The 22,299-nt window shown below is 36.4% G+C and overlaps 1 protein-coding gene and 1 long non-coding RNA gene across 3 annotated transcripts; one reads left to right on the forward strand and one right to left on the reverse strand.

Annotated features, from left to right (window-relative positions):
• Window positions 1–5,895: 5,895 nt before the first annotated feature.
• On the reverse strand, window positions 5,896–18,679 carry LOC110022292. Its single transcript, XR_002293763.1, has 2 exons — window positions 18,603–18,679; window positions 5,896–6,240 (listed from the first exon to the last, which is right to left on the reverse strand). It is a non-coding gene; the product is annotated as an uncharacterized LOC110022292 (long non-coding RNA).
• On the forward strand, window positions 11,020–21,615 carry LOC110022291 (mitogen-activated protein kinase kinase kinase 13-B-like). Of its 2 annotated transcripts, none has more exons than XM_020721161.1 (3): window positions 11,020–11,240; window positions 18,586–20,492; window positions 21,255–21,615. In XM_020721161.1, exons 2-3 carry the CDS (start codon window positions 18,623–18,625, stop codon window positions 21,404–21,406), a joined length of 2,022 nt encoding a protein of 673 aa, XP_020576820.1. In that variant the 5' UTR covers window positions 11,020–11,240; window positions 18,586–18,622; the 3' UTR covers window positions 21,407–21,615. The 2 variants fall into 2 exon arrangements, with proteins under 2 accessions (XP_020576820.1, XP_020576819.1); XM_020721160.1 differs by having other exon boundaries at window positions 11,022–11,240; window positions 18,586–20,504.
• Window positions 21,616–22,299: the final 684 nt, after the last annotated feature.

Raw genomic sequence — 22,299 nt, forward strand, 5'->3', positions numbered from 1 at the left:
TATGCAAATATTTTTGGTATATAATAGTCACCCTAAACCAAAAATTGTCATGTCTTGTTAAAAGCCTAAACTAATTTGCTTTTGTAATATAACACAATTTTCTCATCAATTAAATCAATCTCCTTTTATCTAGTTCTTCCACCATTTATGAGTGATAATTAATTCTGTCATGGATTGCTTATTTATATTCATGCCTTGTGCTATGAATACCTCTTTCATTCTCAATATATTAAAAAACATTATGATTTTGTTTGTATTTTCCCTTTCAATAATTTTATTTTAACACTGTCACTGCATGGTCCCAAGACTCGAATACAAAAAATGGAGGGTTACATTAGGTAGTTGACAACCAGCATAAAATATGTCCAAAAATCATGACCTGAATATTTAAATCATCGTGTAAATGCTAGAGCATCTCTTAGATGATCTGAATACATTGAATAGTGTACATGGGCTGATACACTAACGTCTGGTTGCAATATTAAGTAGGCAAGAATTCCCACATTATAGACAAATGCGAGCAAAGGCAATACTCCATGAAACTAATATTATGATAAAAAATTGGAATATATGTACTTTCACATGTTAATTAATTGAATTAATATATATTATGATTCATAAAAAGATAAATATTAAGATAGGAACTTGAAATATAATTACTCTCAATAAAACACCATGGAGAAAAATGATTCATGCAACCAACCCCACCTAGTTTGATAAAGACTTCTTGTTATCGTTGTTGTAATAATTTTGTTGTTTTGTCAATGGACAAATGGTTTTTTTTTTAATCATATCCATCATAACTAATAACTAGCCTCTATTGTAAATTTTTTAGTGCCTCCATAACATGCTAAATTCCCAAAATCAATAGTTATTGCTCCCAAATACTCGTTTGTTGTCCCAAAGTTAGAACTTTGGCCACATACTTCAAACAAACATCTCCAAATTATCAAAAGTCCAACAATCACATGCCTCTTTTATGACTACTCTTGAATGACACCATTTACTTTGTTGTGATCATCGCAACCATCTTTTCTATCAATAAAATTTAAGCAATTGCAGAAAAAAAAAATAATCAACTTATGTGGACACATCTAAGATCTGTTATCGACCCACCCTTGGTCTGATCGATGCAGATATGTGCGAGCGTGCAACTTAGTAACGATGGACTCTTGTCTAAGTATTTCTCTCTATTAACATATCACAAAGTTAGGAGAAAAATAATTAAAAAAAATGAATTTAATGCTTTGAATAATTTTTATCATCTTCTTTTTATACTCGGTATGGGCAACCGAGCATCTAGTGTGTAAGAAGGTGCCACTGCCACCACACCACAGTCCAAGACCCAATTCTAAAAACCGACATTAATTAAAAGAGTTCATGGTAAATATCAAAACTTGACCTTTGGATTTGCTCTGTTACTCTCCAATTACTTATAATAATATCCTATGTTGATAGAAAACATGCATTCATATCAAGTATATAAACCAATAATTACAGGTGTAAACGAGTCATGTCGAACTCAAGCCACCCTCAACTTAAGCTTAACTTTAATGAATTAATTGAGTTTAAGGAGCTTACTTTATAAGTTTGAGCTGACTTCTTTATTACTAAAGAGAAAAAAAAAATCAATTCAAGTCAGCTTATAATAAAATAATTGATAAAATGAGTAATTATGACGAGCGATTGAAAAATGAGGGCTTTCATACATGATATAAACCCAAATATCGGCTGATTTATAAGCTCAAAATTCAGTCAATAAATGTTATCAACTGAAATTTGACAGAAAATCTGTGTGTGGGAAAATAAAATCGGCTGAAATTTTAGTTGGTAACATTTTCCGGCTGAAGTTTTAGCTCGTAAACTTGTCACTAAGTTAAATGTATCATTTCTATCGGTTTTTCAGCCAGCAAATTACCAGTAAAATCAGCCAATAATTCTAAGGGTAAACATCCACTTATTTTGTAATGACTTCTCGTCTTTGGGCAACTTGGTCAGTATAGGTGATATTCTTGTGATAACATTTAGTCTCCTCCACGTAACATAATTCCTTAATTATATAGTTTTATTGTAATACTTGGGCCCTCTCATATTTATAAGCAACAAAAAATAAAGGAGATTAAGGTTAGTGAGTTTGTAACTTCTTTTACACCTTTAGAATCAAGCCATGGATGTATTGGATTCATTCAGGCTACTCTTGAGTTACCCGAGTTATTTTCTATATTTGCTCTGGGATAAGGGGACCTCCTCCAATTCATGATGCTTTGGAATTGAGATATTTCATATAATAACTTTTGGAATTACTTTTAGCCCAATCTGAAGTCATTGGGTCTTTTCGAAGTATTTCTAGGATTTTGTGTGTGTGGCTAGCCGGGCCATAAGCCAAAAAGTCCAAGTAAGGCACGACGTCGCTGTGCCAATGTTGGGCATTGAGGCCCTATAAATGAAATGATCAAATGTGCATCCACTGCTAGCTACCATCGTTTATAGTATCATGAAATTGGGATCAGGTGCCACTGCGTGCATTCCACAAAATTCAATAAGAGCTAACACCCTAGTTCCTCAAATGATGGGGGGCATTGTGGCACTAATGTTGGGCGCCGTGGTGCCCCGCCTAAAATGATATTTATGATCATCAGAAGGAGTTATTGTTTGGGCTTGATTCAAGGCGCCGTGATTGGCGCCGTGGCGCCCAAACATATATAAATAAAGGATGAACCCAAACACTTCCATAACGTTAATTTATGACAACATGACCTTATAGTTTTATCTCTTTTTTCTATAATTCGCTATCAAAAGATGCCACACCAACACGCTTGCACAGTAAGGCCAGGGACCAATCGCGCTTCCCTCCTTAAAAGTGATTTTAGGCTCTGTTTGACACAGCTGTGGTTTATTTATAATCTGCTGATAAACAGATTATTCTGTTAATCTGATAATTTACAGATTATCAGAATAATCTGGTTTGTTGTTTGGGGCAGCTTATTAGTAGTTAAATGACATTCCTGCCCCAGTCTGATAAACTGTTTGGGGCAGCTTATTCAGAATAGCTTATTGATAGAAAAGAACATGGTGCAGAAACATACGATAATCACAGATCAGTTCTAAAAGATACCATACAGTTCTTACACCTTAATGAGTACCAGGAGAACTAAAAAAAAAGACAAATACAAGTACAACATCAAGGAGAAATATTGAAATATTCAACTTAAGACTCTGGCTACGTCGGTCCCCCTCTGGCCTTGTAAATGCCCCCACTATTTTTTTTTTATTTCTAAATCCTACTACACTATTTTATTGCAATATAATTTGCGTATTTACTTTTTTTTAAAAAAAAGAAACCAATGAACCAAATATAATTTGACTAGGCCCAAATTTTTGTCATTTTTAGGTGGACCCGGTCAGATACATGTGACAAGATTTTATTGGTGTCCAGATGCAGCCGTAATTGACATTTTCTTTTCTATTTTCGGGGCTATTATCAAATTTTTTTATATGAAAATATTGTTCGGAAAAACTAGAAATCATAAATTTATAAATTTTAAAATGATGGCGGAATAACATTATTAAAGATAGGTAATTGGAAATAGATATTGAAGGACAAAATTAAATGGTATGAATTTAAACTTATAATCTTATTAAAAGAAAACTTGGTTGATCAACAGCCACAAATAGCATCTGTGATAGACTCCCTTAAAGCAATCATATCAGCCAAACTTTCAGCATCTTGATCTTCAAAATCATTAGATTCTATATCCTCCTCAGGTAATGAACGCCCCCCCTTGGCAACGGATTTACTTCTGAATTTAATGTGGTTGTAGGCTAAATCTTACGGGACGATGATTTTGGGTAAAATAAAGTCGTGGATTTGATGAATCTGAATTTCACGAGTCTCGCATAAATTTGAATTTCACGAATTTCGCCCGTGAATCTCAGATTTACTAAATCACACGAATATGTAGATTTAACATCACTGGATGAATTTTTTTAGGATTTAATTAAAGTTATTTAACCCATTCATGATTGAGTAAATCAAGATTTATCGAATTTACTAAATCCTAATACCTTAAATCTCATCCGTTGCCAGGCAACAACTTAGAATTTGATGAATTGTTTTACTATTCATATAAGTCCTTTAGATTAAAAAAAAATTTAATACTTTAAATAATTAATATTAATTATTAATGGCAATTTAATTTTAAATTAATACATTTATATCTTATTATAAATCTCCTCTCATATTTTCTTCTTTTAACTCACACCATGCCAATCTTAATTATCATAAGATTAAATCTTCATTAATCATTACCTAATAATTCCTTAAACTAGCCCCATAATGTTTTTATTTAATCAAAATAAACAAAACTAATATCAACCTAATAAAATAATAAAATAAAAAATTTTGTCATCACAAAAATCAGCAAAAAATTTATGCATAGTAAAAAAACAGAAAAATTTGTGTACGTAATATGCACGCAGCGTTGCGTACGTAATCCGCATTATGCCCCTGTAACTCCCATTAACTTATCTGTATCTTCTAATAAATTCTGCGCTTCTATTTTCATATATTTGTAGGTTACAGATAGATGAGATTAAAAGGAATTTACAAGAGTATAATGCGGATATAACCCCCCAAATAACCTCTCTGACCTAACCAACGCTGGCTGCTTACGCAAATTTTTCTCGTAAAAAAAGAAACTCACCGTCGTCGCCGAAGATGTTCATCACGAGGAAGGTGGGGGCTACATGCATCGTCACCATCTCCGTTTTCTCTGAAGAGCACGAGGAGGGGAGAGAGGGAGTGAGAGAGAGAGCTTTTATGGAGCATGGTTTGCAGAGAGCAATCTGTACAGCAGTGCAGAGAAGCGCCTCTCTCGCTCTAGGGTTTTCGAGATCTGTTAGGTGGCGGCAGGCTTGTGGCAGCAGGGTGGAGACAAGTTTTCCTTTTGGCGGTTTTTAAAATTTTAGTCTTAAAATATTAATATAAAAATATTTTAAATTTTTGTGCTCAATCATTTGAAAAAAAAAATAAAATAAAAAAAAACTTTTTTTTGATTGATGCAATTTCTAATTCCACAATGCATTGCTTGCTTTGGAGCTTCTGGGTGCTTTTTCATATGATGCAACATTTTCAGCATCTATTTCATTGAGATTGAGATGATATGTTATTTAATAAATGTATATAGCCTGCCAAAATTATTGAGGAAGAGGAGTTTATAACCAATTTATAACAAACCTCAGTTTTTTCAATGTTAATAAGCTCAATTTAAGTGTCATTTAACTAGCATGGCCTTTGAAACATGTGCCCTTGATGTATGTTTTTCTCATAACATTACCTTTTGGTGAAAGATGATGCAAGATCAAATTTCATGAGGCTTGGTAGCTTTACTAAACTTTGTAAGGCAAAATAAGAGAAACATAAATGATAGTATCTTCTCACAAAATGCTCAATCCATTACATAAAAGTTAGTGATTATCAGATGAAAAGGCATTTGGCGATCACTAATTTTTTTATGGATAATATAGATTATCGGGTGATTTTTTGCGTGGTTGATAAAATATTTCTGCCTCAGAAAGACTTTCTGATTAACAAAATGAACGACTGAAAAAATTGGATGGTGACTTGTTAACAGCTAAAAAATCAATCGCTCTAAACATGAAAATTTTACGCACGAGCAATAATATAATCAAGTAATTAAAAACCTATTTTCATAACATCTCATAACAACATCGATAAATAAGTAGAAACAACTTTATTGAATGAAATCATAATACATATAATAATAAATGTAAGAAAACATTTCAGTACAATAGTGAATGAAATTCAAATGAATATATTCTACAAACACAAAAACAAAACATAATTGCCCTCAATTATTGGTTGCTTGCCACGACATATAGTTGCTTCAAGCCTCTCGACCCTGACATCCCTAGCTTGCTCTGCCGCCTTCATCCTCCATATAAGGAAGCTCAGCAATGAAGCTAGCCTACAACTCCTCAGCGAGTGCGTCCACATGCACAGAGATTTCATCATCAATGGAGGGTGAATTATGACCAGAACAAAGTGATACACCTTATAGAAAAAATTGAGTATGTGCCTAGGCCGTAGACCCTCGCGTTCTTTCTTCCTCTAGTAGTTTCCCTTCAAATCTCAAGGTCTGGGTGGTTAGACTGATCATTAGAAATGCCAGCTCGTGTCGGGTTCTGACTCTCTGCATCCCTCAGGTGCACATACTCCACCTACAAAAGATTATAAATGGTAGTTAGCGTAGAAATAAGATGATATATACAAATTACAGAAAAAAAAAAAATCAACTTATGTGGACACGTCTAAGATCTGTTATTGACCCACCACTGGTCTGATCGATGCAGATATGTGTGAGCGTGCAACTTAGTGACAATGGACTCTTGTCTAAGTATTTGTCTCTATTAACATATCACAAAGTTAGGAGAAAAATAATTAAAAAAAATGAATTTAATGCTTTGAATAATTTTTATCATCTTCTTTTTATACTCGGTATGGGCAACCGACCATCTAGTGTGTAAGAAGGTGCCACTGTCCCCAGAGTCCAAGACCCAATTCTAAAAACTGACATTAATTAAAAGAGTTCATAGTAAATATCAAAACTTGACGTTAATATTTGCTCTGTTACTCTCCAATTACTTATAATAATATCCTATGTTGATAGAAAACATGCATTCATATCAAGTATATAAACCAATAATTACAGGTGTAAACGAGTCATGTCGAACTCAAGCCACCCTCAACTTAAGCTTAACTTTAATGAATTAATTGAGTTTAAGTTCGAGCTTGAGCTTACTTTATAAGTTTGAGCTGACTTCTTTATTACTAAAGAGAAAAAAAAAATCAATTCAAGTCAGCTTATAATAAAATAATTGATAAAATGAGTAATTATGACGAGCGATTGAAAAATGAGGGCTTTCATACATGATATAAACCCAAATATCGGCTGATTTATAAGCTCAAAATTCAGTCAATAAATGTTATCAACTGAAATTTGACAGAAAATCGGTGTGCAGGAAAATAAAATCGGCTGAAATTTTAGTTGGTAACATTTTCCGGCTGAAGCTTTAGCTCGTAAACTTGTCACTAAGTTAAATGTATCATTTCTATCGGTTTTTCAGCCAGCAAATTACCAGTAAAATCAGCCAATAATTCTAAGGGTAAACATCCACTTATTTTGTAATGACTTCTCGTCTTTGGGCAACTTGGTCAGTATAGGTGATATTCTTGTGATAACATTTAGTCTCCTCCACGTAACATAATTCCTTAATTATATAGTTTTATTGTAATACTTGGGCCCTCTCATATTTATAAGCAACAAAAAATAAAGGAGATTAAGGTTAGTGAGTTTGTAACTTCTTTTACACCTTTAGAATCAAGCCATGGATGTATTGGATTCATTCAGGCTACTCTTGAGTTACCCGAGTTATTTTCTATATTTGCTCTGGGATAAGGGGACCTCCTCCAATTCATGTTGCTTTGGAATTGAGATATTTCATATAATAACTTTTGGAATTACTTTTAGCCCAATCTGAAGTCATTGGGTCTTTTCGAAGTATTTCTAGGATTTTGTGTGTATGGCTAGCCGGGCCATAAGCAAAAAAGTTCAAGTAAGGCACGACGTCGCTGTGCCAATGTTGGGCATCGAGGCGCTATAAATGATCAAATGTGCATCCACTGCTAGCTACCATCGTTTATGGTATCATGAAATTGGGATCAGGTGCCACTGCGTGCATTCCACAAAATTCAATAAGAGCTAACACCCTAGTTCCTCGAATGATGGGGCATTGTGGCACTAATGTCGGGCGCCGTGGTGCCCCGCCTAAAATGATATTTATGATCATCAGAAGGAGTTATTGTCTGGGCTTGATTCAAGGCGCCGTGATTGACGCTGTGGCGCCCAAACATTTATAAATAAAGGATGAACCCAAACACTTCCATAACGTTAATTTATGACAGCATGACCTTATAGTTTTATCTCTTTTTTCTATAATTCGCTATCAAAAGATGCCACACCAACACGCTTGCACAGTAAGGCCAGGGACCAGTCGCGCTTCCCTCCTTAACAGTGATTTTAGTCATGAGATTTCTGACTCCAGCTCCACATCAGTAGCCCTTAGGGTCCAAAGTTCTCTTGCCAAGCACGCTTGGCTTACCTACAAGGAGGAGACTTGTTGTGCCCTGACATCCTAAAACCTCTTCGGATTGAGAGACAAGATCGACAACAGAACCGCCGTCTAGACGAAAACTTGAAGATCTCACAGGAAGATTAAATTGTATGTTATGTTGGCTTAAGGGCAGTAGTAGGATGTGTTGGCCAATTGGCATGTGGATGCCTACGAGAGGTGGGAGAGGGAGCTCCAACATTCCTTTCAAGCTCATGTTCCGAGGAGAGGAACAAGTTGAGGGAGAATGGCAATGAGGTTGGAGGCAGATGGTTGGTCGATCCTTTTAGACCGCATGATTTCTCCGCCCCTTTTATTCTTGTATATATGTTTCCTTCTTTTTCGTTTGAATGCATGGGACGTGTCACATGTTGTATCTATTAATGGGTCTGTGTAATCCCCATTTTTTGAGTTTATTAAAACAACATGAACTTTTGTCATATCTTCAGTTGATGCTTTATCACGTGTTGTATTTATTAATGGGTCTGTGTAATTCCCATTTTTTGAGTTTATTAAAACAACATGAACTTTTGTATATTTGATGCTTCATCTTTATAGATGGCAGACCAAGGGACTCGATGGAAGGTTATTGGATTGACCTCGTGGTTAATTTTAAGGGATCAATAAGCTTTCTTGCCCTCCTCTCATTGAATTTTTGGTGTGTGAGTTCTTCTCCACAGCTCATTCTCAAGTCCTTCTAATTTTGACCAAGTTTCCTTTGCTGGTGGCGGTGCTCTCCACAGCTCATTCTCAAGTCCTAATTTTGACCAAGTTTCCTTTGCTGGTGGCGGTGGTTTCGCTTTCCTTGGAGGAGTTCGAGGAGCTATTCTTGGAGCTTTTGAGCTGAGAAACCTCGTCAAACTTCGCATAGTTTAGTTTTTTTCTACTCCGACTTCTTTCTTTTTCTGGGTGTTGACCTCACTTTTGTGAGGACTTCCTTCCTCTCTATAAAAGTCTGGAATCTAGTTTTAGGGTTTCCTAGTGACTTTTTTAAATGCATAAAAATGGGATAACATCTATATAGGACCTCAAACCGACATCTACATAGGACCTTTTTGACAAAAGGTATTATGTATCTCCCAACCTAAATCATTATTACTAGCCTTTCTTGCATGCACCTATTTCATAGAAAAGATAATATAATTAACAAATTGTATCATACGTGGCATCTTTCTCATCATATCAATTACAACATCTACAAAGTTTTCATATAGATTAAAGTGGTGCAATTCACAAAATATAATAATATGATCAATCATATGCATCAATCTTAATAAAAAAAATTATAATAACTCTACATATTACCACTTTTGTGCCGAAATATTATGGCGTAGCCTTTTGATTATCTTCTTAAAAAAATTATAATAACTCTACAAGTTACCATTTTTTGAGAAAAATATGCCTATGAAAAAAGAGACGAGTTAAGAAAAATCAATATATTTATACTAATATGTGGAAAACAGCTAAAATACCATAAAACATAAGAAAGTTTTATGTTGAAAGTTTTCAAGATATCATGATATCACAATATTTGTAATTTTTCAATAAATAAAAATGTTAAAACTGCACAAAATCAAAATCATTGAATTCATAGGTATGATAACAGTAGCCAACCTTGGGACTTTCAACTTCCTCTCACCCTCTATTTCTCTCGCATTCTCTTTGGCCTTCAAGGTTTGGGGGAAAAGGAAGTTAATGAAGACTTTAGATGGGGGAGTGAAACTTACATCAAAATAATGCCATGGTAAACTCATAAATATGCAAATTATTTGGTTTTATTATATAGTTCCTGTAAATTATGCTTTATCTTGGAATCCAAAGCTCCAAAATAATGAAAAAAATCATAAAATAGCTTAATTATAACTAGTAACACACATAAAAACAACTTATAATACAAATGTCAAACGACTCCATAAAATTCATTCATATCTACATATATAAAATTTTTCAACAAATTTAACTAAACTATTACTATTGTTTTTTCGTACTTACAATTCTTAGTAATATATATATATATATATATATATATATAATCATACACTTAACAGTATTGTGGTTAATTCCTGAAAATGTTGTACTGTTGGATATTACACAAACTTACATTAAATTTGTCTTTTCAGATTTTTTTTCATACCAAAAGATGGCTTCTTCAACTCAAATTACATGCAGACCACCCTAAACATTGCTAATTATAAACCAACCACCCTCTTTCATGCATTTTTCAAATTCTCACTCAAATATCCAAATTCATGGTAAAACCCCAATCCGTATCTTTCATTTTTATCAAATTCTCAATAGTCTCATCGTTGTACGCGTAAATACATCCGTTCGGTTGTTCAAAAAAGTCATATAGATGTAGGGTTGTTAACGATCTGATTTCGAGCGGAGCCGGGGTTGGGTCAAAATTGGCTCGAAACAAAATTGATCCAAAATTTTGACTCGCAGCTCGACTCGTTTATTTCAATCCGATCTCGATCAAGCGAAGATTCAAATCAATTTTCGAGCGATTAACATTCTTTGATCTAAATTTGCTAACTTCACAACCCTAACATCACTAGTGTTGTGAACGACTCGATCTCGGGCTGAGTTGGGGTTGACACAAAAAGATTCTATCAAAAAATTTAGCTCGTAGCTCGGCACATATATTTCAACCCGGGCCAAAATTCAAATCAATTTTCGAGCAATTAATGATCTCCGAACTAAATTCACAGCCCTGCCAACATTTTTAATGCGTAAATATCAATGTTTGGGGGTGGTCTCTATAAAAAGCGCCACACTTTAAAGTTTGAACAGCATATTATATATCTGTTAGGCCGTTGCACAAAGTTCTCCGCCCAAACCTCTTCGTTTGTCCTCGTCAATGGCGAAGCAAATCAGTACTGAGAGAGATGGCAAAAAGCCGGACTTGGAGCTCCAATTTCTCGACACGTATTTACTTATTTCTTCCTTCTCCTCTCCTAAAAGCAGCTCTCCATTTCATTTTATCTCTCGCCTTCTCTTCTCTCGAGACAAGTCCAGCTTCTGTTTCAGTGTGTGGAGTAACTCTGCAGGTTAGGTTTTCTATCTTTCACTTATGTCACTGTTTCCAGTTCTGCAATTTTTCTTTTACATTTGTTACAGACTGGATTTTGAAAAATAAATTATAGTTTTTTTTTTTTTATTTTATTCCGAGCATGATGTTATATAAATGCTTTTGCTAATGGTATTTTCATTTTTATAAATATCTTCATCACTAATGTCATGAATGCCGATTGCCGTTGACCTTGATAAGGTTTAGGGTTTCGAGCCAAAACGAGTCGAACACGAACGTACAAATCTTTATTTGCGTTGTTCGTGTTCGGCTTGTCGAGCTTCTTAATGAGTTGAACACGAGCTGTTCACGAACAACGAGCCGTTTTGACAGCTCTAGACACTCGACTGACACCAACATTAATAATTAATGTCTTATCAATGTCGATGCTTATGTCAATACCAACTAATTCTAATATAATCGACGCATATTGTTAGCATTTGATAGTAGCTCTCTTTTAATTATTTGGATGATTACTTTTATTAGTTAGTGATAGAAATTAAATTTCTATCTTCAAATCATTTGTTTTCGCCTTAAAAATCCTGAGTTCTTGTGCTTGATCTTGGCACCTTGTCATTGTTCTAATACGCTGAGCTCTGCAGCTTATTAGAGTATTCACCATGCATGATATTGTTTAGTGATTACCGGATGGTCAGTGACTACTTGTACTAAGTGTGTTTGGAAGTACAACTCAAGTCTCTCCTAACTATAACAATTAAAGCTGAAGCAGACAAATTTTATAATTGGATATCTTTACTTGATGCCCCTCAGAATTTTACTAACATTATAAATCTAATGCCATTGTCTTTCTTCATTCCTCAATTTTAGTTATGAGATATGTATGTGTAAACAAATAGGAATTAGGTGGTATGTATTTAAATATTCCTATATTTTTTTTATGGAAAATAAGTCTTCTCTATTTTGCGAGCCTTGAAGTAATGATGGTGAAGATACTTATTGTTTTGACCATATGAATACATTTTCACAATCATCTTTTTAGGATAAATATTTAGCACTTCTTACTAACTCGAATAACGTTAAACATTTGTCGCTCGACTTACAGATAAATCTGCTCAATTCAACAATTGGTAATAATAACTTCAGGTATGAGTAAGAAACAATGAACTTTCAAGATACAACTCCAAAAGCATATTCCAAAAGATTAAGTTTCATATTATATTTTCTGAAAGTTTCTTTTAGTTTTATTATATGTTGTTCAAGAGTTCTATTTATTATCAAGACATCATCAATTTATGGCTCAAGATTTCTTCAATTGATAAAAACCCAATGCATAACGAATGGACATTCCCTCTAACCCTGAGCCAAGGAGGCATGAGCTGGCAAGCTCTAAGGCCTTCACTACAAGCATCTCCTTCAGAAAAATGAATAACTAAACTCCTTGGTGGCTTACTTAATTCTTGTCATATTTGTTTAGTGGCGCATGTAAATTTTTCAATGGCTTATGTGCACTAACAAACTGAGTAATAAACATTCTTTTGAATTAAGAAAGGGATGATTACACCTAATGGAAGGCAAATAAACCACCAAAGGGCTGACACCTTCAAAGTTATTAAAAGTTGATGGCATTTTAAAGCATTATCAATTTCGGACAATGAAATAAAGAGCTGATTCAAAACCAGAAACATCGAATCTCAATTGGATCCATTCTTCCCCTGTAAGACTCGAAACGTAGAATCTCAAATTTCTCCATAGGATGGGCCTCTGTGATTTCCCAGGGAAAGCACTCTCCAATTGCAAGTTTCTCTTCAAAACATTATTCTCCTTCCAACGATATGATTTGGAATTTGTTTCCTTAATATCCATATAGAGGGCATTGCTCTGGTTGCAGATGTTCTTCTTTGTCTTCTTTTATTCACAAAGTCTGAAGACATTGTTGGCAACACTTGCTGTAATACTTCCTGAATCATTAGTGCCATCCTTACTCAGCTCTACAAGTTACCGTCCAGTAAAAAACACTTAATTTTTTCATCCGTGATGATTGATTTTTCTCTGTTAATTCCCACTTCATGGAATGTTCCTCTTCCGGTTTGTAGCATTATATCTTAGAGGATATTAAATCGGGAATAGCTTGTGAATGCACACAGCCGAAACTAGAACACTTCAACAGAGGAAAAGATGGCGGAGAAAAGGCGAAAAGAACAGTAGAGAAACCCTTGGATTTTATTGATTATGACGATACGATACAGAGATTAATTGCCTCAAGTTGTGTACCTTGAATTCCAACACTATACCTTTATTTATCAGTTTAGATTGCCATTCATTATGTTACATAATAAGCGACATAGAAAAAAGTTAAAAAAGTAAAATCTTTTAGAGTGACTTAGAATTTTAGTAGAAATTATAAACCGAGATAGTCATCATATGGATTGGTGAGTGTTTGCTCGTGTCATGCATAACTAAGATGTTATTCGCTACTACCGAGTTGATAAATAAGTATCAACCGTATATGAAATTTGACTAGCACTGCTTGTCTTTTAATTAGAAGAATGATACAATCCGGAACTAAAAACAGCGAATAGATTGCACAAGAGGTAGAGAAACTCAAATTAGGACTAGTACTACTTGTCAGTGGCCATACTATCGCGTCATAGCCTTTCACAATTTTCGATAGTATCTGCTGAGACCTAGGAATCCCCTCAACTCCTTTAAGCTCCTTGGTAGAGGACAGTCCATCATAGCCTCGATCTTGGACACGTCTACTGACTCCTCCCCTAGTAACTGCGTGCCCTAGGAACTCCACTAGTAGCTTTGCAAAGAAACATTTCTTCAAATTAACGTACAAACGGTACTCCACTTGTCTTCCTCTATACGAATGTAGAACAGAATGTCATCAAAGAAGACCAGGACGAATTTCTTGAGGTAAGGCTGAAAATCCCTATTCATGAGGGACTGAAATGTGATTGGGGCGTTGGTGAGGTCAAATGACATCACCAAGAACTTGTAATTTCATGTGTCATGAACGTTGTTTTGTACACGTCAGTTGAATTAATTCTGATCTAGTGGCATCCTGACTTAAGATCAATTTTTGAGAAGATGACTGTCACATACAGCTCATCTAGCAGCTCATTAATTACAAGGATAGGAAATTTATCTAGCATCATCTCACTGTTCAAAGCCCAATAGTCCACTCAAAACCTTCAACTACCATTTTTTTTCTTCATCGACAGAACTAAAATGGAAAACGAGCACACACTAGGTTTGATAATCTCAATCTATAGTATCTCTCGAATCAACTTCTCTATCTCATCATTATAAATCTAAGGATACTGGTATTGTCTAGCACTAACAGGGGGACACCCTTCTTTAATGCAATGGTGTGCTCGTGCTCCCTCGGAGGTGGTAACCCGCTCGACTGCTGAAAGATGTTAGCAAACTCCTGTAAGAGTTAGTAGACCCCCTCAGGAAATTCCGTCGAGTCAAGATATCGGATCTCCTCAATGCTCTGCAAGTCCACCAAAATAGCCTATCCCTGCTCCCCATATCGACTTGACCATAATTTTGAGTTGGATCATTGTTTTCCATAAGCTAGCATCTCCTCTCAGAATTTTGAGCTAGATCATTGTTTTCCATAAGCTAGCATCTCCTCTCAGCATCACCTTCATATCCTCCACCTGGAACTCTATCGTTAGTGATTTCCATTCCACCTTCATCCACCTTCATCTCCCCAAGCTTCTACAGCCACTACATCCCCAGACTCACATCTGTGTTGCCAAGTCCAACGGAAGGAACTTTTCCATCACCTGTAGGCCATGTAGTGTGAGAATAAATCCCTTACAAATCCCCCGACTTTTCTCCAACTTCCCTGTTTTCATCATGATGTTAGAGCTCCCTGTAGCTACAAGCTACAACCCTATTGGAGATGAAGCTATGTGTGGCTTCACTATCCACCAACACGACAATTGATTGTTCCCCAATACGCCCCCTCACTTTCATAGTGTAACTCAGAGTAAATCTCACGACTAAATTGAGGGACACCTCCGCTACATCCAAGTACAGATACTCCTCCTCCACATTTGTGTCCTCCTCCTGAGCTAAAAGGATTTGAAGGGCACATCTGTGTCCTCCTCCTGAGCTAAAAGGATTTGAAGGGCGCACTCCTTGCAAGAATGTTTTAGGGCATACTTCTCGACACATCAATAGCATAATCATTTTGCTCTTCTATCATGCACTCCTGCATTGGCGAGGGGCCTAAAATTGCCCCTTCCTCCTTTAGCATCTCATTCTAAAATGACAGATTTTGGGTCCTCGGTGTCGTGGTCGTCAAGGCACTCTTGTAGAATCCTCCAGTGTTGTTGTCTTTGCTTTTCTTCTTCACTTGTTTCTTGTCTTCCATCATCTGTGAGCTCCATCATTTCCCTCAATCCACGTGAACTCAATTGTCGAATGACTGTTCATATGTCAGGTTTCGGACCATTCAAGAAGTTTCCCTCCAATCCAGCTGCAGAAATACCCCTCAGCAGCCTCGACAAGAGCTCGAATCTCTCCTTGTATTATGTGATTGTCTCCTCCTAAGTCAGAGCGTAGAATTGCTCGTGTAAGTCTCCTTCCCGAATGGCTCAGAAATGTTACAACAAGCAATTCTAAAACTCCTCCCACAAATTTATCGAATACCTGAATTCCATCCACTGAAACCACGCTAGAGTCTTTCCCTCCAAATATAATCTTGCCCACACGAGCTTCTCTTCTTTTGTTAACTCGTTTATCATAAATTATCGCTCCACCAGATACATCCACCTTGTGCATCTTCTCCATCAAAGATCGGCATCTTTAGTTTTCTGACCATGGCCTCTCCACACCAACTTCCTTTTCCTTCGGTGTTTCCCCCTGTGCCTAGGGTAAACTCCCTCCTTCGGTCATAACCATACCCCAATACAGATTCTCCCCTTCCTCCTTCATGCTCTTACGCGCCCCTTGCACCATCCCTCCATTTTTCGACCCAGCCCCTCCCTCCATTTGAGTTTCCCACTGTCGAATGGCTCCGCTATACAGATTCTTGCAACTTGATGTCCTCTCATTCGATGGAGAAGAGAACATCAAGTTTAGATGATGCCCTCCTCGCTGTCCTCTCGTTCGATTTCATTCCCTTTTGACCAGAGATTATCTGATTAACCCTTGGTTAGGGTTTGCAACTGATCTGACCAAAGATTATCTGATTAACCCTTGGTTAGGGTTTGCAACTTTAGCGGTCAACAGGGCCTTAGAGTGCATCTCCATGAGCCTCTCCATCAACTCTCACATTTCCCCAATACTCTCGAATAATTCCTTCATTCGGCTCTCTATGGAAGAAAACCTACCCTACTTCTCCTTCCAGCAAATCCACTTTCTTTGATGTCATCCCTGCAAGATCTTGTGTTGATACCAATTTGATATGATCCGAAAACAAAAACAACGAACAAATAACAAATAGACTGCACAAGAGAGGCAGAGAAATGCAAATGAGGGTTGCTTTTACCAATACTAATGAAAACAAACAAGATATAATGATGATCTACTATTCGAGAGGTAGATCACCTCTCCACAAACCCTACTGACGCTATGAACACCACGAGAAAGAAAAACAACTACAAACAAACAAAACATCAAACAAACCCTAAGTTATTACCCCTAATATAACCCTAGCACAAACATTCCCCCCCCCCCCCCCCCCAAATCTTTAATTTCTCCTCGTTGCTTACCTGATTAAAGCCTTCGTGGGCCCCATCTATTTTTTGGACTTCTCTGTCGCTGCTCCACGCCATGTCTCCCTTTCCTGTTGAGTCGTTCGCCTCTTAGACAGCTGGAGTGGGCCGCTCGACTGATTCCTGATCGGTCCCGCCGGGACCGATTTTGTAACTGGCATAACAAAGAAATCTTACAGGTTCACTGAGTTGGCTTGTTTGAGCCATCATGTAGGTTAAGTGAGCATTCATGTATCCTTGCTTGAGTTCGGTTTTGACTTATTGGGTTCATATGAATCTTCTTATTTCTCTGTGCTTGCATGTCAAAATAGCGAAGTATCCTTTACATTCACCACTTAGATTGTGTGTTGAATATAGAGAGAGAATTTATTCTAGCCCAACTCATGTTGACTTCACTTTAGGTTCACCAGGTTTATTAAACTATGATTCAAACTTGAGCTTCATTAAGCTCATTGTAAGCTTGAGCTTAACCAGATAGATTGCCCTTAATTAATTACTTTACTTGATTAATTGTTAATGGCATAGCTTAGGTAGATCAATGGATAAGCGTCTTGCATAAACGCAAACTAAGATTTTTTAAAATAAAATAAAATAGAATAAAATGGCTGTAATGAGTGGGCTTGATGAATCATCAAGTTGAGTGACGTCCATCTTTAACTCGATCTCATATGTAACATGACCTTTAAGCTATGCTTGAACTCTAGTTGGCGGTTTGATAAGCCAAGCTTATGAGCTCATAAACGAGTTGAGCTCAAGCAATCTCACAAGTCAGCTTGCCTCGATCACAACCCTAGTTACTTGTAGTATTGAGCTTATTTTAGACATGTTTGCACCAACTTCTTTTCATATGAATTTTGGCCTATTAATATTTCTTCCCAGCACTTTCACAATAATTCTATCAATTTGCACTATTTATACACACTTTTTCCTCTTCATTGTATGTGGCTAAACCATCCGTGCCAGCTATTTTTCACCTGTATTGAATGCATGCTACTCCTATATTACTATTATATAATAGTTTTATGGTTATACTTTCATGATTTTTAGCACGTTCATATAAATTTTAACATTTTTGGCATAGCTAATTTGACTATTTTTTACTTCCTTAGTACCCAAAACTCCAATCCACGTGCAATAATGGTTTACATATGATTACTAAAAAATGTCTAATTTTAATTCTTATTCTCTCACCATATAGTCCTACAGATATTCTTCTTCAATTTAGCTAATCAACTTCAGCTCTTGAAGTCGAGCCATCATTTATTTTTTCATGCTTTCGTGCAAGTAATTTTATCAATTTAGTTGATATCAATGCCTTCAACAATGATGAATTGAACTGTTTCGAAACCATTCCTCAGAAATTTTGGCATGAAAATTTCTTATTATCGCTTTATAAATCTCTTCAATTACATATATCAAAATCTTCTTGTTCCTCTTTATGTATTACAAAACAGTGAAGAATCTTGTAGACTTCGGCTTCATTTGGTGCCTTGTTACAGTCTGATTATGCAAAAGAAAAACAGCCAACAAAGCATATTTTTCCTTGTCTTTGTCAAAATTTGATTCACAAAAGCTGTTTTTGAGAAACTGGAAGAGAATTCTAAAAATATATGATATAAAATGCAGATAAATTTCAGCCATACCTAGGTTCCACGTATCAACAATGGAGCAACTACGACAAGTTGGGGAAGCCATTGGAAGTCTCAACGCTTACAAGGTGTTCCAAGATGAGATACAGATCAACCAAAGGCAATGCTGCTTGCTCATTGATGCTTTCAACCTCGCCTTTGACGTCATTACTGATGAGATAAAGCAGCACCTAAGCTATGACGAAAATCGAATAAAATGGAAGGAACTTGAAAACCCATTGAAAGAGCTCCACAGGGTGATCAAAGAAGGTGAGTACTACGTTAAGAAATGCTTGGAACCTAAAAGCTGGTGGGTAAAGGCCCTTAGCCTCAACTTAAACACAGACTGTGTTGATTTCCATCTGCACAACTTGTTGTGGTGCTTGTTTATTGTTGTTGAGGCCATTGAGAATGTAGGAGAAATTAGCGGCCAAGACACTGACACCATTCAGTGGAAAATAACTGCTTTCTGGAAGAAGTACGAGCAGTCGTGGATGGAACCAAAACTCTTCTTCCATCGTTTTGCAAAGCTTTACTTGGTTTCTCAGGAGATGTGCAGTTCTTTTAACAGTGTTGGGAAGGAAGACAGATGGCTACTCACTGAGCAGATATCTGAGAAGGAGACCTCCATTGCTTTAAAAACGCATGAAAGCCAGGTTGCTGAGCTTCTGTTGGCTCCAAGGGATACGCTGCACCCCATGTCAATGATTTTGGAATCAAAAAAATTCCAACAAGGAAGAAGATTAGGAAATGGGAGTCAGTATAAGGAGGCTGAATGGATGGGCGAATCATTTGCTCTTCATCACTGCTTTTCTGATTTGAATTCCATGTCACCTGAGATCTCTCTTCTTACTTCAGTCATGCACCCCAATGTATTGAACTATATGTATGCTTTCTCAGATGAGGCAAGGGTGGAGTATTATGTTCTTATGGAGCTCATGAACAAGAACCTGCTCAAATACATAGGCGAAGTTAGTTCTGCAAGAAGAAGAATTCCTTTCCCTCTACATGTTGCAGTAGACATTATGCTTCAAATTGCGAGAGGGATGGAGTATTTGCATTCCAAGAAGCTGTATCACGGAGATCTAAAGCCTACAAATATTCTCGTCAAGGCGAGAAGCCCCCCATCAGACGGTTACTTGCATGCTAAAATCACCGGATTTGGGAAATCAAGTAATAAAAACAAATGGCATTCGCAGAAATCAACGATGCAAACAGACAAGAATCACTGGATCTGGAACGCACCTGAAGTATTGCGGGAACAGGAGCAGTTCTCGACCTCCCAATCTGCAAGGTTTACCGAGAAGGCCGATGTTTACAGCTTCGCAATGATTTGCTTTCAGCTGCTCACCGGCAAAATCCCGTTTGATGATGATCACATGCAAGGGGAGAACGTGATCAGGAACATAAAAGAAGGGCTGAGGCCATTGTTCACTCCTGATCCTCCGAAGTTCCTCAGCAATCTCACCAAGAAATGCTGGCATTCCGATCCATCGCAGCGGCCGAGCTTCTCATCCATATGCCGCGTGCTTCGTTACACCAAGAGGCTCCTCATCAAGAACCCAGATGTCAACCTGAACCCTCCTGTCGATTACTTCGACATCGAAATGTCCCTGTTGACGAAATTTGAATCGTGGACGACAGCGGAGGAGGCGAGGGTTTCGGAGGTTCCATGGCAGATGTTCTGCTACAGTGTTTTGGAGAGGCAGAGAATGGGGAAGAATCCATTGGAGAAACCATCGGAGACGGAAAGCGAACAAAAATCTGCTTGTGGAGATGAGGCTGCGTTGCAGAGGTTGATTCAGGAGAAGGTTTCTAAAGCCGACATTCTTACGAAGTCGTCGTCTCTGACGAAGCTGGACATGGAGCCCAAAAGTCCCACACCGCGAAGTCCCGGAACTCCCAGTAGGTTCTCGGGTAATTTTCTGAAGCAAATTTTTTTTTAAAAAAAATATTTAAAATTGAGCCCACTACCATACATTTTTTAAGCTCAAGCCATTCTAATTTCAACCAAAAATAATAAAAAATTATTTAATATAAAATATTATTAAAAAAAATATTTAAAATTGAGCCCACTAACATACATTTTTTAAACTCAAGCCATTCTAATCTCAACGAAAAATAATAAAAAATTATTTAATATAAAATATTATTTTTTAAATACTTTTAATCATTTAGAGATGGAGTCCTGAAATTTAATATATTTTGAGTATATTATATATTAATATTTTTTAAACAAACGGACTCACTAGCTAATCAAGCTTAGTTTACGGGCTAGACTTGTTAGCTTATCAAGCTTAGTTTACGGGCTACCGGCTTTTGAGTCGGCTTGACTCACACCAATAATTTTCACACACTAAATTATATATTTACATATGTAGCACATAAACTTTACTTTTTACATTTGTACCGCCCGGACCATACTACCATTTTTAATTTTTAAAATTGTAATACACATTTTTCAAACATAAATAGCTGCTTGAAGTATCTTTTTGCTCTCAAACTTATACCCATATAGTAATAATATCACCTCCAAGTTTTTGGTAGAATCACATAAGCACTTATTTTCTATGTATTTACATATCTAACACACACACCCACCCATATACATACATACATACATACATATAATCACAAAAAAAACCTAATTATTGTCTCAAATTGCAGGGCAGAAGCCGAAAGAGACACCAAGAAGACAACCTCAGGCTCTGATTCGCGAACGAAGTCAGAAGAAGATAGCTGAAAGCCCTTTACGTAAATCCAGTTCCGCTAGAAGAACTTCATCAGACAGCCTTTCGACAGAAGCCGATGCTCCATAGCTTCAAAGAAATATGTTTTATAGTATGCTCAGAGAGCCCTTTGGAGACTCAATGTTTCTCATTTTCTCCTAATTTTCTTTTTTATGATTTTTAGCTGTTTGCTACACTTTTTGCTGTTTTTTTGGTATTGTTTTTCTTCATTTTTACATTGATGATCTGCAGACAGTGCTGATACATGTTTTTGCTTTGTTTTTTAGGGAGCCATTGATTTGGAGCTTGTTATTATTGTTATTTGTGATTTTCTTGGCTTTATATATATATATATATATATATATATGAGCTTTGCTGATTTGCATGCATATTAGAATTCTTATGATTTGCATCCTTTTGATCCATATATTTTGATTTGGTTTTAATACAGGGTGATATACGTGTGAGTATTGAATTTTTAAGTTTTAGATAAGTAAAAAAATAAAAATTATTGTAGAAGATTGCAGGGTGTTGTTCGTTTTATAAGGAAGAATTATACATTTTGTATGTTAAAAAATGATCTACACGGATCTCATGACAAACTGGTGGTTCAATATAAAGGGACTAGAATGTCTTTTGCCTTCCTCTTTAAAGCGAGATTAGATATGTAATTTTTTAAATTTTTCACTCATATCTTCTATAAATAGGAGGGATTTATGATATATAGAGACTTTTTGTTCCACTCACCTGTAATGAATTGTTTTGTGGAATAAAATGGGTTGGTGAACCCGGGAACACCCCTTTTTTTTCCCCCGACGGGTGAAATCTTCATCTTCTTTCTCTCTTTTTTCCCCTCTTTCTGTAGAGACTTTTTGTTCCACTCATCTGTAATGAATAGTTTTGTGGAATAAAATGGGTTGGCGGACCCGGGAACACCCCTTTTTTTTTCCCCGACGGGTGAAATCTTCATCTTCTTTCTCTCT

The sequence above is a fragment of the Phalaenopsis equestris genome, unplaced genomic scaffold (assembly GCF_001263595.1).
Source record: "Phalaenopsis equestris unplaced genomic scaffold, ASM126359v1 Scaffold000180, whole genome shotgun sequence".
Lineage (NCBI taxonomy): Eukaryota > Viridiplantae > Streptophyta > Magnoliopsida > Asparagales > Orchidaceae > Phalaenopsis > Phalaenopsis equestris.